The sequence below is a fragment of the Nymphaea colorata genome, chromosome 2 (genome assembly GCF_008831285.2).
Source record: "Nymphaea colorata isolate Beijing-Zhang1983 chromosome 2, ASM883128v2, whole genome shotgun sequence".
NCBI lineage: Eukaryota > Viridiplantae > Streptophyta > Magnoliopsida > Nymphaeales > Nymphaeaceae > Nymphaea > Nymphaea colorata.
The window spans coordinates 18,181,230-18,196,951 of NC_045139.1; the positions used below are offsets into that span (position 1 = coordinate 18,181,230).

Consider the following 15,722-nt stretch of genomic DNA (forward strand, 5'->3'; position numbering starts at 1 on the left):
CTCTTCAAAAGTAGACACATATTACCTTCATTTTATCGTCCTTCAAGTACTTCAACTTCCAGACATGGCTGGAATTATATATATATATATATATGTAAAAAATAAGTCAGGGCTGAAAGTGTGTTCTCATTTAGACATGAAACGGTTCAGCTTAGTCACTGCTGAGGGCAGAGGGCCAAGATACTGTAGTAATTCAAAGCCTTTGCTTATGACTTGTGATGTTCTCTTTACGCCCCATACTTTGCTCCATCTCTTTTTTCACTATTTCCTAATTCTCCTCTCCTGCATGGTTCTTATTTCCAATATCCTTCCAGTTTAAGATGTGTTACTTCATCTATATATATGTATGAATGGTAGAATTTCTCTTTTTCCTTTGTACTGGTTAATAAAAACAACTTTCAAGAGGAGATCGCCGGAATAACTCGCGATCATGGAAGAAAGAACGGGCTTGCAGAGAACGTTTCCTTGACAGAATCTGCAAAAGAGATAAAGCGTGACCTCCCGAAAAGAAATTGAATAAAAACTACGTCTCTCTCTGTCCTGCATGCTTTTCTATATATCTCACTCCCAACACGCTGCCTCTCTCTACCTGCAGCATCCACCTCTCTCTCATCTCTCTCTCCCTCTCTCTCTTTCTCTGTGTCTCTCTGTCTCTGAAGCCATGGCTCCCATTGGCTTACCTCCAGGGTTTAGGTTCCACCCAACAGACGAGGAGCTGGTGAACTACTACCTAAAGAGGAAGATCCATGGCATCAAAATCGACCTTGACATCATTCCTGAGGTCGATCTCTATAAATGCGAGCCGTGGGAGTTGGCAGGTCATTTTCTCTGTTTTCTTCCCTTCTTTTATCCCTTCCACTTTAATAATCGTATGCAAACACAGCCACAGAGGATCTCAGTTGAGTTCTGCTTCCATGCATGTAGGTCGATAGTTGAGCAGTGGCCGATCCCATCAAATTAATCACTGAGTTCAGATATGCCATCGATTGTGATAATTAGAAATATTTATACACTTTTTCTACTGTTGTTAACAACTAATCGTATAAAACTGATCGTTAATCGTTGTTAATATGTCGTAACGAAGCTAACTATGCTTTTAACATCTTCTCTGTTTGTTTTGTCCCTGTCGCTTCCTGTTTATGCTGAATTATAAATGCGATTTATTAAAAATTGTTAAACTGTTTAAACACGTGATATTGTTTGTGGTAATTTCAATTTGTTAAACTTCTTGTGTCGAGTTCTTTTAAGAAAACGAAGCTAAAATCCCATTACCATCAGCATATTCTATTGCGGATGATTTGATTTGATCTGGGCAGAACTATTATTTTCTCTATTTTTTTTTTTCTTTCTATCTGGCAGCAAAGTCTCTCCAGTAATATTTGATCACCGACTCTCTAAGACTTCAAATTAGAGGATTTCTACTAACCTACCTGTCGTTTGGTTCGCCGTCCGCAGAATGCGAGGCAAGCACGGACGCGCCTCAGACTGTTCTGAATGGATGTTCCATTCCTTGTTGATGCCAATGCAGCTCCTCTCAGGGCTGCCATTGTTCTTGCTGTACCTTAGCAGTAAGACCAATATCTTTTCTTCCCGGCCTTTTTTAAAATGAGAAATTAAACGTCATATTATATGACCTTTGTTTTCTTTAAACGAACATTCCTGGAAAAACAACTCCCTCTGGTTTTTAGAACATGACCTGGATCTCATTCCTTTCACTAGCTTTCAATGGGGTAGTAAACTAATTTTTTCTTTCTTCTTTTCACTGACCCTTCAATTACCCTTCAATTATTCGCTGTTTGGTAACGAGGAGCATATTCATAGAATCATGTAAATTATGTTTAGTAAACTTAAAAGTTGAGATAAATTCATGAAACAATAACAAATTGTTACTATAATAACACCATCAGGAAGCAATTTCTTTCTATTTTAGTGCTAACAATGTACATTACAAACAAAAACTACTAATTCACTCAACGAAGTGAATAACACTACAAACGGATAATGTAGCTAAATGAAGCAACTGTAATAGACCATAGTCAAAATAAAAAAAAAATCGATTACTCTGAATTAGTTTTTTCATATTATTAAAGTTTTCATTTTCAATGTGCAGAGAAATCATTTTTGCCTAGCAGGGACCCGGAGTGGTACTTCTTTGGACCGAGGGACCGAAAGTATCCAAACGGGTTCCGGACGAACCGGGCAACCCGAGCGGGGTACTGGAAATCCACGGGCAAGGACCGGCGAGTAAACTATCAGAACCGGGCGATCGGGATGAAGAAGACACTGGTCTACTACAGGGGGCGTGCCCCTCAGGGTCTGCGCACCGACTGGGTCATGCACGAGTACCGACTTGATGACAAGGAGTGCGAGGACTCACCAGGCATCCAGGTCCACAACTCCCTTTTCATTAACACCCATTCACTTATCGCCAAAATTTTAAATGTGTGTCCTTTTTGACGGTTTCTCAAAATTAAATCTATTATCTCACAATGTCATGTAATTATATGCATTTTATCGTCACAAGTGGAATGCCATAATAAAAATCAACTCTACTATCTTACTTACAAATCTTAATTTTGGTCGATTTCTAAATTGCAATAGCACTAATGATGAATCGTACATGGTCAATTAATGAAAAGAAAAAGATGAAAATGAGTGTGCGAATTAACTACCGTGACGTAATTTAGCAAAAGCCGCTCATTAATTCCCTAACAATGATCTTTGATAATTTTGGCTTAAGATTGAAAGAACACACGTCGTCCGAAGAATGAAAATAACTCATCCCAAGAATTATCCCATTGCAGTAGGAATGTAAGTGCCTCCATTCTTTCCGAATGATCAATAAAGGCTTTTCTTCTTCTAAAAGAAAAGGTTAGACGATCAAAAACACCTGTTCTTTTCAAGGAAAAAGGAAATTAACAAGATCTTATACGTGAAGACTAGAAAAGTTTATGTTAAACACTTTTTTTCATATAAAACTCTACCGTGGAAATCTTTTGACCTGGACTTCGGTCCCACATGCATCCAAATAGTGTTGAATTTCGCAGTTTCTATGTCACATATTTGCATTAATTTTCTGGAATTTTACACTATAGAAAGAGCTTCGCTCATGGCTTATCGTTCTTTACCTACCTGACTATTTGATAATTCGATATTCAAGTGGCTTGCTAACTGAATCTAAATAAAATGTTCAAGCGTGGGTTTTGCTTCCTATTCTAATAAAAGCAAGTGGTGCTTTTATTAGATTATCCATTACTTTATATACACAACGACCTGCTTTTTTACGTCATCTTCATAAAAAATAGTCATGCAATTTTCTGCTTTTTTCTTAATTAAATCCTTTATACTGTTTCTCTGTCTATCCCTTTTTTGGAATGCAAAGCCTTTTCAATTCGTGTGTGTGTATATATATATATATATATTACTAACCTCTTTAGCCTCTTGCATGCGAGGTGTAGTTGAAATATATAATTTAGGTCATGATGATATATATATTGACGCTGGAGACGGCAGGTGGAGATATATACATGCTTTCGATTCTGCGCTTGAAGAACGCGTGCGCTTTTATTTTGATTTTTGAACTTGAAAACGATCTTTTGGGGATCAAAGTTTGAATACTAAACGAAACAATATGGACTCTTTTTCCTTTGGAAAAGTTGCATGTTTATAGCCAACAGCTTGCTTTCTCCAGCATGTGCCCAAGTTATCAAACTGGTAGCTAATTTTGACTGCTTAGGTCTTTTAACTCTAGGATCCTGATATTTTATATATCAAAAACCTTAGGAGCAAAGTTGGTAATTTATTATTACTGTTATTTATATTGATACAAGTCTTCATTCCGTCATTTGCTTATGTTGGTAGAAATAATGTACAATGTTCATACCGTGCTGATATTATTTCCCTTCAGTTGTCTCATTACCATCTAAAATCACGAGATTTTAGTCTTTTTTTCTCTTCAAGGTCAAAACGATAAAAATTATTTTCATTATAATATCAAAAAGACTTTTTATTTTTTTCGCTCTGATCATTTCGTTACTTATTATATATTGTTATTTATAATTGTTTTTTTTTTTTGTTGTTGGGGGCAGGCGAGGGTAGTTTGGGAACCTACCTTTTACTGTTCGAGAAGCTACGTAAGCATGCGGAGCGTGCATGGCCTTGCCCACCGCCCCAGCTTTATCCCTTTATTTTATTCTCCATCTCATCGGCGAGTACAGTACTTCCGATACGATGGATCTTTCTAGAACTTCTCCTTTCAAAATGTCTTTTAATGTGCCAATTTTTTTTAAAAAATGTTTTTTTTTTTTTTTTACTTCTGCAGTAATAAAACTTTTCCTTACTTCTACGTAAAATTCGAGCCTTTTTTTTTATTTTTCAAGGTAGCAGAACAGAAAGGGTTACATCCAGGCTCATTCTGTGGAACGTTTGGCCTTTCACGGCACAACAAAATGGTATCTTATTGCTGTGATTTAACCTACCGCCTCCGCCTGTGGCATTCGATCGTCTCCCTGATAATTAATGCAAAATTATAAGTTAAGAGCTATATATAAACAAGAACTGTGATCTGCAGGAGATCTCAGTTGACATTCTTAACTATATGATAACGGCAGGAAAAAAAAAGGGTAGATGAGATCAGTTTTGTATATATAAATTATTGAGCCGTATTTAGTTCGAATGTGAAAGAAGATTATACCATTTTTTCCATGTCTTAGCATTCCATGCACGTTACCTTTTTTTCCTTCAGAAGATAAGTTGGGGCATGCAGAAAAAGGCAATTTACATAAGGAAAGACCCCAATTCATTACCACAACTTTCACCTACTACTGTAAATGGCCCACCCAAATATGACTTTTAAAAGGTTAAATGCTCCCATCAAAAATCTACTGAGATATTGAAAAACGAAACATTAATTTTTTTCTCACCATCCTGTTGCTAATTATTTACAACAAAAATTTAAAATATAAAGCCAAATTTATAAGTTTAAAAAGATTGAAAGTAGGACATTTTCTTGGGGTTTTAGATTCTCAACAGTGAGATGCCATCTCTTTTATTTTATTTTATTTTTTTTGTGTTAGCACGTACCTTTTTTTCTTTTTCAAAGAAAAACAGCAATGTTTTGCCGCCATCTCCATTCAGTAGATTTAAGTGGGTCGTGCTAGAAACTGATAGAAAGGTGACGAACAGTTGGGGCGATTCTGATCCATCTGCTTACATGCAAGAACCTGGGTTGCAACTTCTTCTGAAAAAATAAAGGTTTTCTGTTCTTTGAGAATTGAAAATTTTGAAACTAGGATTTTATTTGACAGATTTTTTTTTTCCTTTTTCTTTTTTGAAGGACTCGTATGCATTGTGTAGAGTATTCAAGAAGAACGCAGTGTGCGTGGACATGGAAGAACAAGGGCAATGCAGCATAAATTTGATAGACCATCAGAGTTTTACAGTGGCGGCAACAACAGCAGCAACGTCAGCAACAATGGCAGAGCACGAGATCATGTCTCCTGATCAGATGCCAGAAGGGTCATCATCATGTGTCGATGTGGATGATGACAAGGATGATGATGCATGGATGGAGTTCATCATGGAGGATGCCTGGTGCTCTTCGCGCGTGACAGGCATCGACGCCTAAGATGAAGTTGAGCTCTAATTAACATATGAGGTGTCTGCCGTGGATTATTTCATATCTACTGTAAATTAAGTATTCTTGTTTACAATCCCCGTTGTTAAAAGGGAACCAATTATTTTTTTTCTTTCTTTTTTTCCCTACCTTTTGTTGCATTTTCTTTTTTTTTTCCTGGCTTTGTGTATTAATATTGGCTAATTTTCTGTATTTGGGAGTGTATTTACCTGCCTCTTCCTCGTCTTCTTATTAACATTATGTAATAAAGACATCTCTCTCTCTCTCTCTCTCTCTCTCTGTCTCTCTCTCTGATCGCATGTATGTGGTGTCCGCTCATAATATCAATCATGCATCTTAGTAATTAATGTGACATCCATGGAACCATATATCAAGCGGTTCCCTTTCAAAACGAGTGTGTGATTGGTGATAAATACAGAGAAGCTCTAAGATTTAAGGGGCGATTTGACCACACAGTGCAGCGATAGATCATAAAGGACTAGAATAGAATATCTTATGAAATCCTCTAATTAAGAGCAGATACATAGCACTGCTTTAATCCATCTGTCAAGTCCTGTCCTCTCTATTCTTGGACAATATAACCACTGAAGGCATATTTCTGACAAAAGAAAAGCAAAAGATATAAGATTACTTTCAATATTGACTTTATTTGCAGGCATATTGCCAATGGGATTGAAATGTTGGCGTCTGCCAACTCCATTTTCAGTCCAGAAATACTATCTCACAGACCACAAAGGGACTGTAGAATTAAGACTGCAACAGTACATTATGCACTTCTTCTCTGATTCAATTTCAGATAATTAATGCTGCCATTACTATGAAAAAGTTAAGCTTAAAGCTACATAATTTTCCTCCTTAGCACCTTTGCATAAGAAAAACCGCTCAAAAGAATGCATACTTTTCCCTGATAAAAACGAGAAAAGCAACTACTTTAATTATCGGGTGTATACGAAGCATCTAGATCTACAGACAAAAGCCAACAATGAGTCATGCATGTTTGTACTATTGTCACACAAAACTCGTATTATTCGAAAAAAATGGGTATGATACTTGACAAATAAGTCAAATGTACAAAACCAGCAATTAAAAGCATTTTTTTAGAAAAACAATAGAAAATAAAAAAGTGAAAAAATGCGTATTATATGTGTTTTTTGTATTATTATTATTTTTATAAATTTTATGATTTATTAAATGCTTTATTTTTTAAAAAAAAAAATTGCCGAAATTTTTCCGAGATATTCCCTAGATATATAAGCTTGCTGTATTATATCCAAGAAATTCCTCACTGTATAATATTGATACACGATATATTTGACCATATATGAAAAATTAACTCAAGAAACCATGCCTTGGTCGGCACTTTACCTGAAGAACAGCTTATGAAGAAAAGAATAAGCTACTTTTCATGTTATTTGTAGACTGACATTTGGAGGGCGGCTTTGTGTAGTTTCTGTAAGTTGCGGATGCAGAAGGATGATACTCAAGTCGGCCTCAGATACATGTAGACGTGGACCCGAAACGGTCAAAGAATGCAAAACTTTAATTAACCGTGGATTCGAGCCATTTGTATCCCTAGATGTGAGGCAGAAGCATTTCTCCATTAATTGACAGCTGCATCTTAACCTGCCATAAAGGTTGCTTTTCAATGTGAACTTGGTATGTGTCATTGTTAAGCAAGGTTGATTTGACGTTCAAATTGGTAGATTCTGTTCTGATATATGCATGTAAGATTTTTTTTATAAATATTGTTACAAAAAGATGTACGCAGAGAAAACTTTGGTCTTCTTCTTGGGAAAAAAATATGAGTTTTTCGAACTTTCTATGACATTAATTTACCACAGAATCACATCTCTTGCTCTTGGCCCACTGCATCTTTACTCATATATTTTCCTACATGTTCTGCTAGTCTCTTAACTTTCCCACATTAATTTATTGAAATATTTACCTTCTTCCTCGCTCCTACATATCGCAAGCTGCAAAAGATTCCATGTCTACGAATCAAGACCTTTATATCTTTCTATAAATATACTTTGAGTATGTTTGGTGAAGATGATGATCCTTTCCTTGATTCTCTAGACTACCTGTTCTTGTACCAGGAATTACAGCTCTATTTCCAACCCTAGCAGGAATATTAGCAGCAATTACTGATCCTGCAAATTACTCAAGCCTAATTGGTTTTGATTATCCAAAGTTGACTTAATTACTGTCTTAAATGTGCAATATATGCATAGGAATATAAAGTCTCAGTCTAACACACTCGTACGTACGTGCATAGAGCACATGCACACACACACAGGGGTCTACCATAGGTTGGCATTCTTGAATATCTCAAAGAGTTAAACCAACATGTGGAGCCGGTTGTCATAAGCAGTGCCATGCACAGTATCTAGCATATCGCAATATGGTAAAGAAGAGAATAGTGTTTATATCTAGTCGTTCGTAAAGCGCGCACTTCTTTCTTCAGATGATCATTGCTTAAAGAAAGATTGGTTATCCACGATTTAGTTAATCGGCTGAGTAATCTTGAAGAGAAAAACAACTCATATCCTTTTGAGGATTCCTTTTCGGCATATATATTTGCTCTGCTTTTGAAGAATGTCGGAATACAAATCAATGATCATGCACAACTACATTTGTTAAATAGTACTCTCCACGAATCGACATTTCCATAAAATATTTGTCTTTGTTAGATAGTTATACAACAAATATCTACAATTGTAGATTGTTTATTCTTCCTAAAAGACAGAATAGGAGGCCTAAATTTGCAAGCCCCAGTTACAGGATCAACATCTCCCTTATGGTACATGAAGAGAAAAAAACCTACTCAACGAGAGAATATCAATGTCAAGTAATGATACAAGCAGAAGGCCTTGAGAGCCAGCACCAGCGTGAGCAAAGAAAAATGCCCATCAAAGAACAACCCGCCAATATTTTTTTTCTTAAGAGAACCAGCGATCTTTTTACTCGTTTCCTTCGCAGCGTCCTTCTTTGGTGATGCCTCGCCATAGCCTACAAAGGAAACTAAGACAACGCCAAGCATGTTCATGAGGGAGCTCATCCTTCCATTCGTCTTCCTGAATGAACCCCTGATCTTGTCTCTCATAAATCCACCAAATTTGTTGAAAAATGAGAAGCCTTTCTTTCCCAATATGGTTCTGGTTTCAGGAGCGCTCGCTGCCTGAGTCTCTATCTTTGCAGTCATTTTATCTATGGGTCCTGCCACATCCAAGTGAACACTGACTATGCTTGATGGCGCCACTTTGTGGAAAAAAGTTTGGGCCTGATGTCTGCTCGAGATGAAGAGAGCATGGGTCACTTTCACATCTTCAAACACCTCAAAGATCCCATCTCTATCCTCAACTAAAAACCTATCAGAGTATTCATTCAAGGAGGAATCTTGATCATTGTGTGGGAACTGATGGAGTTGGCTTGCCTCACCTGAAGAAAATTAGTGACAGTAGTGTCTCAGAAAACAACTGTTCATGCACTATATTTTCTTCAAAGAGTGTAAAACATTATTTATATGTTCTATCAAGCAACGACTACAACAGCCTGAAAAGTTCCACTTTGATCGAGTACACGAGTAGTCTTCCTCCAGGTTTCCACAGAAGGAGGCAGTTCTCAACTCGGGTAATCGACCCGAGTATTGAAATATAACACGAAATGTAGTGACAAAATCAGAAACTCACCATTATCTTCGTATTGGTGCACATTGCTTGTGTTGCTCTCCATGCCTACTGTCTCCTGCTCCTCTACAGTAACCTACATAAAGGATCAATGAGTACCAAAAGGACCAAATTTAGAATAGTGAAAAGCTATTGGGTCTACATTGCAGGCACTCTGTGTGTTGTGTGTTCGCATGCATGCCTGCACCCATCAGCTGAACGATGAAATGATAACCAGATCATTGAAGTTACATCACTTTCATCCTAGCCGTCAGTTTGGTAGACGCAGCAGAAGGTCGAAGACTTGGACGGCCAAGATAAAGTTTGGTGGTTGCATGGCTAGGGTTCGCCGCGTCATAAGCTAACATAGGATTCCTCCCTTTTTTTTTTCTTTTCATTTTTGTCTTTACTTTCACCAACTTTGCTTTTCTTCTTCCTACATAAATTGGGTATCCAACATTTTCATATGTAGTAGTTTTTGTCCATCAAATATGGAACATGACCTGGTCCTACCATTAAATATTTCATGATTCTCCTGAGCTTTCACAGGTGGAAATATTACATGTCATGATCTGTGCTCAAGATTCATCTATCATGGTGCATTCAGAGAGAGAGAGAGAAAGAGTGGTTGTTGTCACGTCAAAGTCAACTTTATATCCAAAAGAGTAGAAGCGATGATATGCCAAATCACTAGTGCGCTGCCGACATATATTCAAGTGAATGGCAGCCAATGGGCGCTTCATCTTATCAGTCAAAATCATCAAAAACACAGCTCCTAATTGTTGGAGATGCCAACAGTTATCTTAAGCTATATTTATGAAACAGGCATGTATCTTTCATGTGACACATTCATCTTGGTGGGAGAAAAAGTTCTCCTAATGTATATTGAGGCTTTGACATCCCATTGGTGGGAATGTTTAGTTCATCGTTAATTAGAGGGAATAGCGTTGATTTTCCTTCAACAGTAGTGTTTTTTTGCTCCAGCACCAACAAGAGCAATCCTAGTTTTCCAGTGAAAGAAGTCTGCTTTCGTGATCATAATCGGATGGCCCCAAAAAGGAGGAGCAGTCACACCAATTAATATATACACTTACTCTTCTCCACCAAGGAAGTACTAAAGTAAGTGCAGGTGAGTCTCTGTCAGGATGCCAACTGCACTTATAAAGGAAACAAAGTACGTGATCCTCGTTTCAATTGATACATCCTCTGTCTATCAAAAAGCAGTCGACTTTCGCTATTGGAGTGGTGATTGTTAGAATGGACAGATTGTTCTCGTGAAAAGTGGCTATGTTCTACGAAGGGGATCAATGGTACCAATGTTCCTTTGCCACCGAAGTAATTCTGCAATCACTGGTTAGCTTTAAGCATCAATTTTGTTAGATGGGTTTATGTGCATTTCGTATGAAGAGCAAAATAATTATGCACAAACGAATATTTCATGTAAAAGCCATTTTCACCCATAAGGAGGAAGATTCATCGGAAACAAGTGGGACTTAAGAAGCACAAAGAGGTAAAAGAAAGTGCACTTACCTCGGGTTCTACATCTAGCACTCTGTTGCCGTCGTCTCTGCAGTCAAACAATCCGTCGTTTCTAGCTTGGATACAGCAATCCTGAGTCTCTTCCATTTTTGAAATTTCTACCAATCTCACCTGCTCTTCTTGGATGGGCACGTCTTCCAAAAAACTCGACGTCCACCCTTGAGTGCTTAGGTTAGTCATTGTCTCGAATTTCCCATCTATGATTTCATTCATGAACTTCTGTGAGTCACTTGGAGGAACTATTTCATCTAAATTTGGGTAGTTTCCCACCCATAGATCAGAGTAACTAGGTAAGGATGTCATCTCATGTGAAGTAGAAGCCATGGACAATATTTCTTGCAGGATATTTGCTTCATTCTGGCAGCTAGTGTTGTTGGTTTGATCAATATCATGTTCCTGGAATATCCCGATATCTGGAAATTTCATGTGGGTGATGTCTATTGGTGGAAGTTCTTCAACGTTTAAAGGTGGTAACGAGAAGCGATGCTGTAGGCGTGCACATTCGATTGCTATTTCCGCCTGCACAAATTTAGAGAAGAGAATGGACGTGGACAAATTAGCTAATAGGCTTACTGTAATTTTAACGCTACGTACTTTGAGATCATACTTTTGGGTGCCTGTTTTGTATAGCTTTTGATATTTTAAACAGTTGCAAATAGGTCAAACATGCTGTTAGGGTTTTTACCGTGGTTAGATCTAAACCCTGTATGGGAACTTCTACTCAAAAGCGCACCTTGGAAATAGCAACAAGTAAAAGCACATCTGGCTGTTTTATTATATTATTGTAATGCACATAATTTTTTCCATGGTTAACGGAAAAAAATTCGTAAGTTTGTTTTTGTCATGTAAATTCTTCGGTGGGTGGAAAATTGCTATTTTACCATTTACAACATGATAAATATACACAAATTTGCAAGCACAGCGATGTTTATCTTGCTTAAATTAACTTTTGTAGCGTTAATGCACAAATATTCAATAATAAAAATGATAGTTTGGGTATAGTTAAACATGAATTATTAGTATTAGTTAAACAAGCTAATGCAAAAATAATCAACATACGATTTATTTGTTTATTTTAAAGGCACGTACTTTGTGATTTAATTCAAATCCCATCCATTTGCATGTCACCCATTTGATGTTGCATAGATATCATCAAAATGTTTCTCATAATACAATACATACTCTACAGCTAGCATAAAAGCTTTCTTATAGAATTAACTACAGAATATATTCTTAAGAAAAGCAAGAACTAAGCATGCTTTGTTTATTATAACGCCTAAAAAGTTGAAGAACATTGGTTCTTGTGGGGTGGCAATCTAAGTACTTGTTAAGTACTCATCCTCAGCCTTTTGACCACAAGATACACAAATAAATATTAACGTTATAAATTATAATGAAAGAAAAACTCATTCATTACTACTTCATAAAATTTCCCATGAAAAAAAAAACAACAAAACAAAATAAAAATCAGGTACCAGTGAGGTGAGCTTTACCTTGGATTCAAGGTGGCCATGGAGGTCGCTTCTATATCCACCAAATGTTGGGGTGGGCGGACTGACCACCTCATCAGAGAGGAACTGCATCCAACCACCCTCCATGGCATTGTAGCTCCTCTGGCAGTTGCCATACAATTGTGCAGGCCTTCCATGAATCAACTCGGAGGAGGAGGAATCAGCAGCAAAGCCGCGGTAGTTCCGGCTCTCGACGTCGTCTCCCCTTTCCTCAGACACCTCTAATGTCGATGAGTGATCGTTGGCAGTCCACGCAGAGGAGCTGGGGTTCAGAGCTGAGCCATACTGATCTCCAACAGGCTTAGGGCCATTTCCATTCTTCTTGAACACTCGACACAGTGCGTAGGCGTCCTGGTCATCATGTCCAACCCAAGAACAAGAAGAAAACCCAAGAATGTAGAATATTAGGTCACTGAACTGCTACAACAAATATGAGAATTTGAATCAATAATGTAATAGACTGATCACTGGAACTTTTTTTGAGCCAACAGTCGATCTTCAAATAATCTAAAAAGGAAGTAACCTGCTCATACATGTACAAAAAATGAGAAAGACGGAGAGGAGACCTGCATCCCCGAGACGCCGACACATTCCTTTTCATCGAGACGGTACTCATGCATGACCCAGTCTGTTCGTGCACCGTGAGGGGCTCTGCCTCTGTAGTAGACCAGCGTCTTCTTCATCCCCACTGCTCGCATTTGGGAGTTCACCTTCCGATCCTTCCCGGTCGCCTTCCAGTACCCAGCCTGTGTCGCCCGGTTCGTCCTCGACCCGTTCGGGTACTTCCGATCCCTTGGGCTGAAGAAGTACCACTCAAGATCTCTGCTCGGCAGGAACGACTTCTCTGATACATTCATAACAACCCAATCAAAATAAATCAACACCAACATGATCGAAAAATGTTTCCTTTAAGATGCATGTAACTTTTCAGGTTACAAACATTCATTCTGCTGGAGATTACTGGACTGTGAGAATGCAGTTTCTGCACAAAGCAATTTAAGTTATAGTTTGATTGGAGCCTTGAGAGAGAGATTGGTAGGTAAGAAACCCATAATAACCAGATGAATCATCCACCTTTTAAAAAATAAAGGAAAAATGTGAGGTAAGATATTTTAATCATTATATTGGTTAACTACTTGATTTTATTGCTTTTTTTTCAACCACCAATCTTAAAAAGATGAACGGCTAAGACTATTCCTTATGAATATGGTATTTTAGGGTTTCGTACCTGCCAATTTTTTAATATGTATATGGATAGAGATAGGGAGGCCTAAGGGTAGCTACGACGGGCTAGGATGCATGCACTTTGCTTTGACGAGTTTTTTGGTTTTGGAGTTGCAACTTTCAAAGTTGCAGGCATAAGCCTTTTTTTCCCTTAGATGTCTTTAAGACCAAGAAGATAAAAAAGTTACCTTATACCAATTTAATTATTGGTTCCTCTTTTGTTTTCTTGAAAGTAGTGAATCTATCATCTGATCATATCCCAAGCAACCCCAAACTATTCATCTTCCGCGAATAGAAGCGGCAAAAGAAAAAGCATTCAAACACCTCTAGGACTCAGAGCGGACCAAAAATTTAACTTCCCCACACCCCAAAAAAGCGAAAATTCTAAATGTATTTTCATACTTAAATGGGGTTTTTTTAATCTGTACATAACACATTGATATTAACGTTTAATATCATGTGTAGAAACTTAGTTGTAGGTTACACTGTCTTAATAGCTATGTGAATAATTAATAAACCAAACTAAGTATAGACTTGTATGTTTCAGAATCTTGGAGATGTCTTCTGCATGATTATATAATTGAAAACTATTTAAATACAGCAATATTTGATTTTCTAGTGTAATGACACGATTTTTGTGTAATTACGTTGCACCACATTCTCATTATGTGAATTCATCATTTGAAATCCAATTTCTTGAAGACGACCAACTAAGGTGATCGTGGTAACTGCTAAGGAGCTTTTTTTCTTTTGACCTCAAGAAATCATCACAGAAGCTCGTGTTGGCCCAGGCACTTTGTTTATCATACTGAATCGAAGTTAGGACTTTCAAGTTGAAGGCAGCCGACAGCTCGAGAACCAGGAGGCTCTGCCGCGCAACAATCAGGCAGGAGTCTGCCTGGCTACCATCGGTTTGTGCATGAACACAATTAAGAAGAAGATTATGGTGGATGAAGTGGTTACCTGGCAAATCCCAGGGTTCGCATTTGTAGAGGTCGACTTCGGGGATGATCTCGAGCTCGATCTTGAGGCCATGAATCTTCCTCTTAAGATAAAAAGCCACCAGCTCTTCATCAGTCGGATGGAAGCGGAAGCCAGGAGGAAGGGTGACTGGTGCCATGAATTGCGCTCACACGTTCTGACGGTTGCAGCGAGAGAAAGCGGCGGATTTCTCTTGAATCTCCCAATGCTCACCCAAACAAAAAAATCTGCAATTATCAAGGATCTAATTGCTTAGCACAAGGGAAGAGAGAGAGAGAGAGAGAGAGGATGCCTTTGGGAGAGAGGAAGATGGGGAAGGTGTGAAGGGGACGAAGCTTCGACTCGTTGTAAACGAATTATGTTGTTTGTTATGTGAAGAATAGGAGAGGGAGAGAGAAGGAGAAGGTAGGCTGATTTATATAAAAAGCGAGAGAGAAAAAAGGTCATTCGCCATCGCCAACCCAACTTTTTCTCCTTCCTCTGAACATTTATTTTCCTGCTTTCCAACTTAACTACCAATTATTTTGAACATTTATTTTCTCTCCTTTGCTTTTTCATGTGAACAGTTGAACAACGGAATGTTTATTTTGTTTTTGTTTTTTTTTCTGTTTATTCAGCTCATGGATTCAAATTGCCTTTGCTTCTTTCTCTTGTTTTTTCTTTTCTTACTGCAAGTGGTGAAGCGGGTCCCGCAAACACCGGCCTCTGATTGTTGAGGACGTGGCGTGTAACTATTGGTTTAGCACAAAGAACGGGATCCTTCTTCCTCACCGCAAAGAGTGAGCAGAAAGGAGGCCGACCTCGCCACCACGCCGACCTCCGAAGGGCCGTTGGGCCCCTCCGGTGGGACCCGCCTAGTTGGCAGAGACCCCTCCCTCCGGTCCCACACTGTCCCTTTCCACGTACCCTTCGTTCTCTCTTGAACGTGAACACTTGACTGGTTGTCTTTACGGGTCTATTTTGTGTCATTAAAAAACATCACAAAAATAAAATGCATTCTGTCATTAAAAAACCATAGTCATGCAATTGTTGTCGTCAATGCACTTTTTATGATCGTTTTTAAAAACACACAAAAAATATATATTTGACCATAGAGGGAACTAACCAATTTTAATTATATATATATATATATATATATATATATATATATATATATATATATATATA

General features: G+C 38.0%; 2 protein-coding genes across 4 annotated transcripts; one reads left to right on the forward strand and one right to left on the reverse strand.

The window, feature by feature from the left end:
• The first annotated feature begins 597 nt into the window (after positions 1–597).
• LOC116247052 (NAC domain-containing protein 86-like) lies at positions 598–5,898 on the forward strand. Of its 2 annotated transcripts, none has more exons than XM_031618999.2 (3): positions 598–818; positions 2,111–2,388; positions 5,336–5,898. In XM_031618999.2, the coding sequence occupies exons 1-3, from the start codon at positions 662–664 to the stop codon at positions 5,624–5,626; spliced, it is 726 nt and encodes a 241-aa protein (XP_031474859.1). In that variant the 5' UTR covers positions 598–661; the 3' UTR covers positions 5,627–5,898. The 2 variants fall into 2 exon arrangements, with proteins under 2 accessions (XP_031474859.1, XP_031474860.1); XM_031619000.2 differs by having other exon boundaries at positions 5,356–5,898.
• Positions 5,899–8,292: 2,394 nt separating this feature from the next.
• On the reverse strand, positions 8,293–14,917 carry LOC116247051 (NAC domain-containing protein 86-like). Of its 2 annotated transcripts, none has more exons than XM_031618998.2 (6): positions 14,538–14,917; positions 12,917–13,194; positions 12,333–12,701; positions 10,831–11,358; positions 9,325–9,397; positions 8,293–9,073 (listed from the first exon to the last, which is right to left on the reverse strand). In XM_031618998.2, exons 1-6 carry the CDS (start codon positions 14,692–14,694, stop codon positions 8,460–8,462), a joined length of 2,019 nt encoding a protein of 672 aa, XP_031474858.1. In that variant the 5' UTR covers positions 14,695–14,917; the 3' UTR covers positions 8,293–8,459. The 2 variants fall into 2 exon arrangements, with proteins under 2 accessions (XP_031474858.1, XP_049931745.1); XM_050075788.1 differs by having other exon boundaries at positions 8,744–8,922.
• Positions 14,918–15,722: the final 805 nt, after the last annotated feature.

What these genes read in the sequence shown, in the direction of transcription:
- LOC116247052 (XM_031618999.2), top strand. Translation starts at nt 662, where the DNA reads ATGGCTCCCATTGGCTTACCTCCAGGGTTTAGGTTCCACCCAACAGAC. An exon ending in CGAGCCGTGGGAGTTGGCAG is followed by an intron (nt 819 to 2,110) that starts GTCATTTTCTCT and finishes TTCAATGTGCAG; the next exon opens with AGAAATCATTTTTGCCTAGC. An exon ending in AGGACTCACCAGGCATCCAG is followed by an intron (nt 2,389 to 5,335) that starts GTCCACAACTCC and finishes TCTTTTTTGAAG; the next exon opens with GACTCGTATGCATTGTGTAG.
- LOC116247051 (XM_031618998.2), bottom strand. Translation starts at nt 14,694, where the DNA reads ATGGCACCAGTCACCCTTCCTCCTGGCTTCCGCTTCCATCCGACTGAT. An exon ending in CGAACCCTGGGATTTGCCAG is followed by an intron (nt 13,195 to 14,537) that starts GTAACCACTTCA and finishes TGAATGTATCAG; the next exon opens with AGAAGTCGTTCCTGCCGAGC. An exon ending in GCACCAATACGAAGATAATG is followed by an intron (nt 9,074 to 9,324) that starts GTGAGTTTCTGA and finishes AATTTTCTTCAG; the next exon opens with GTGAGGCAAGCCAACTCCAT.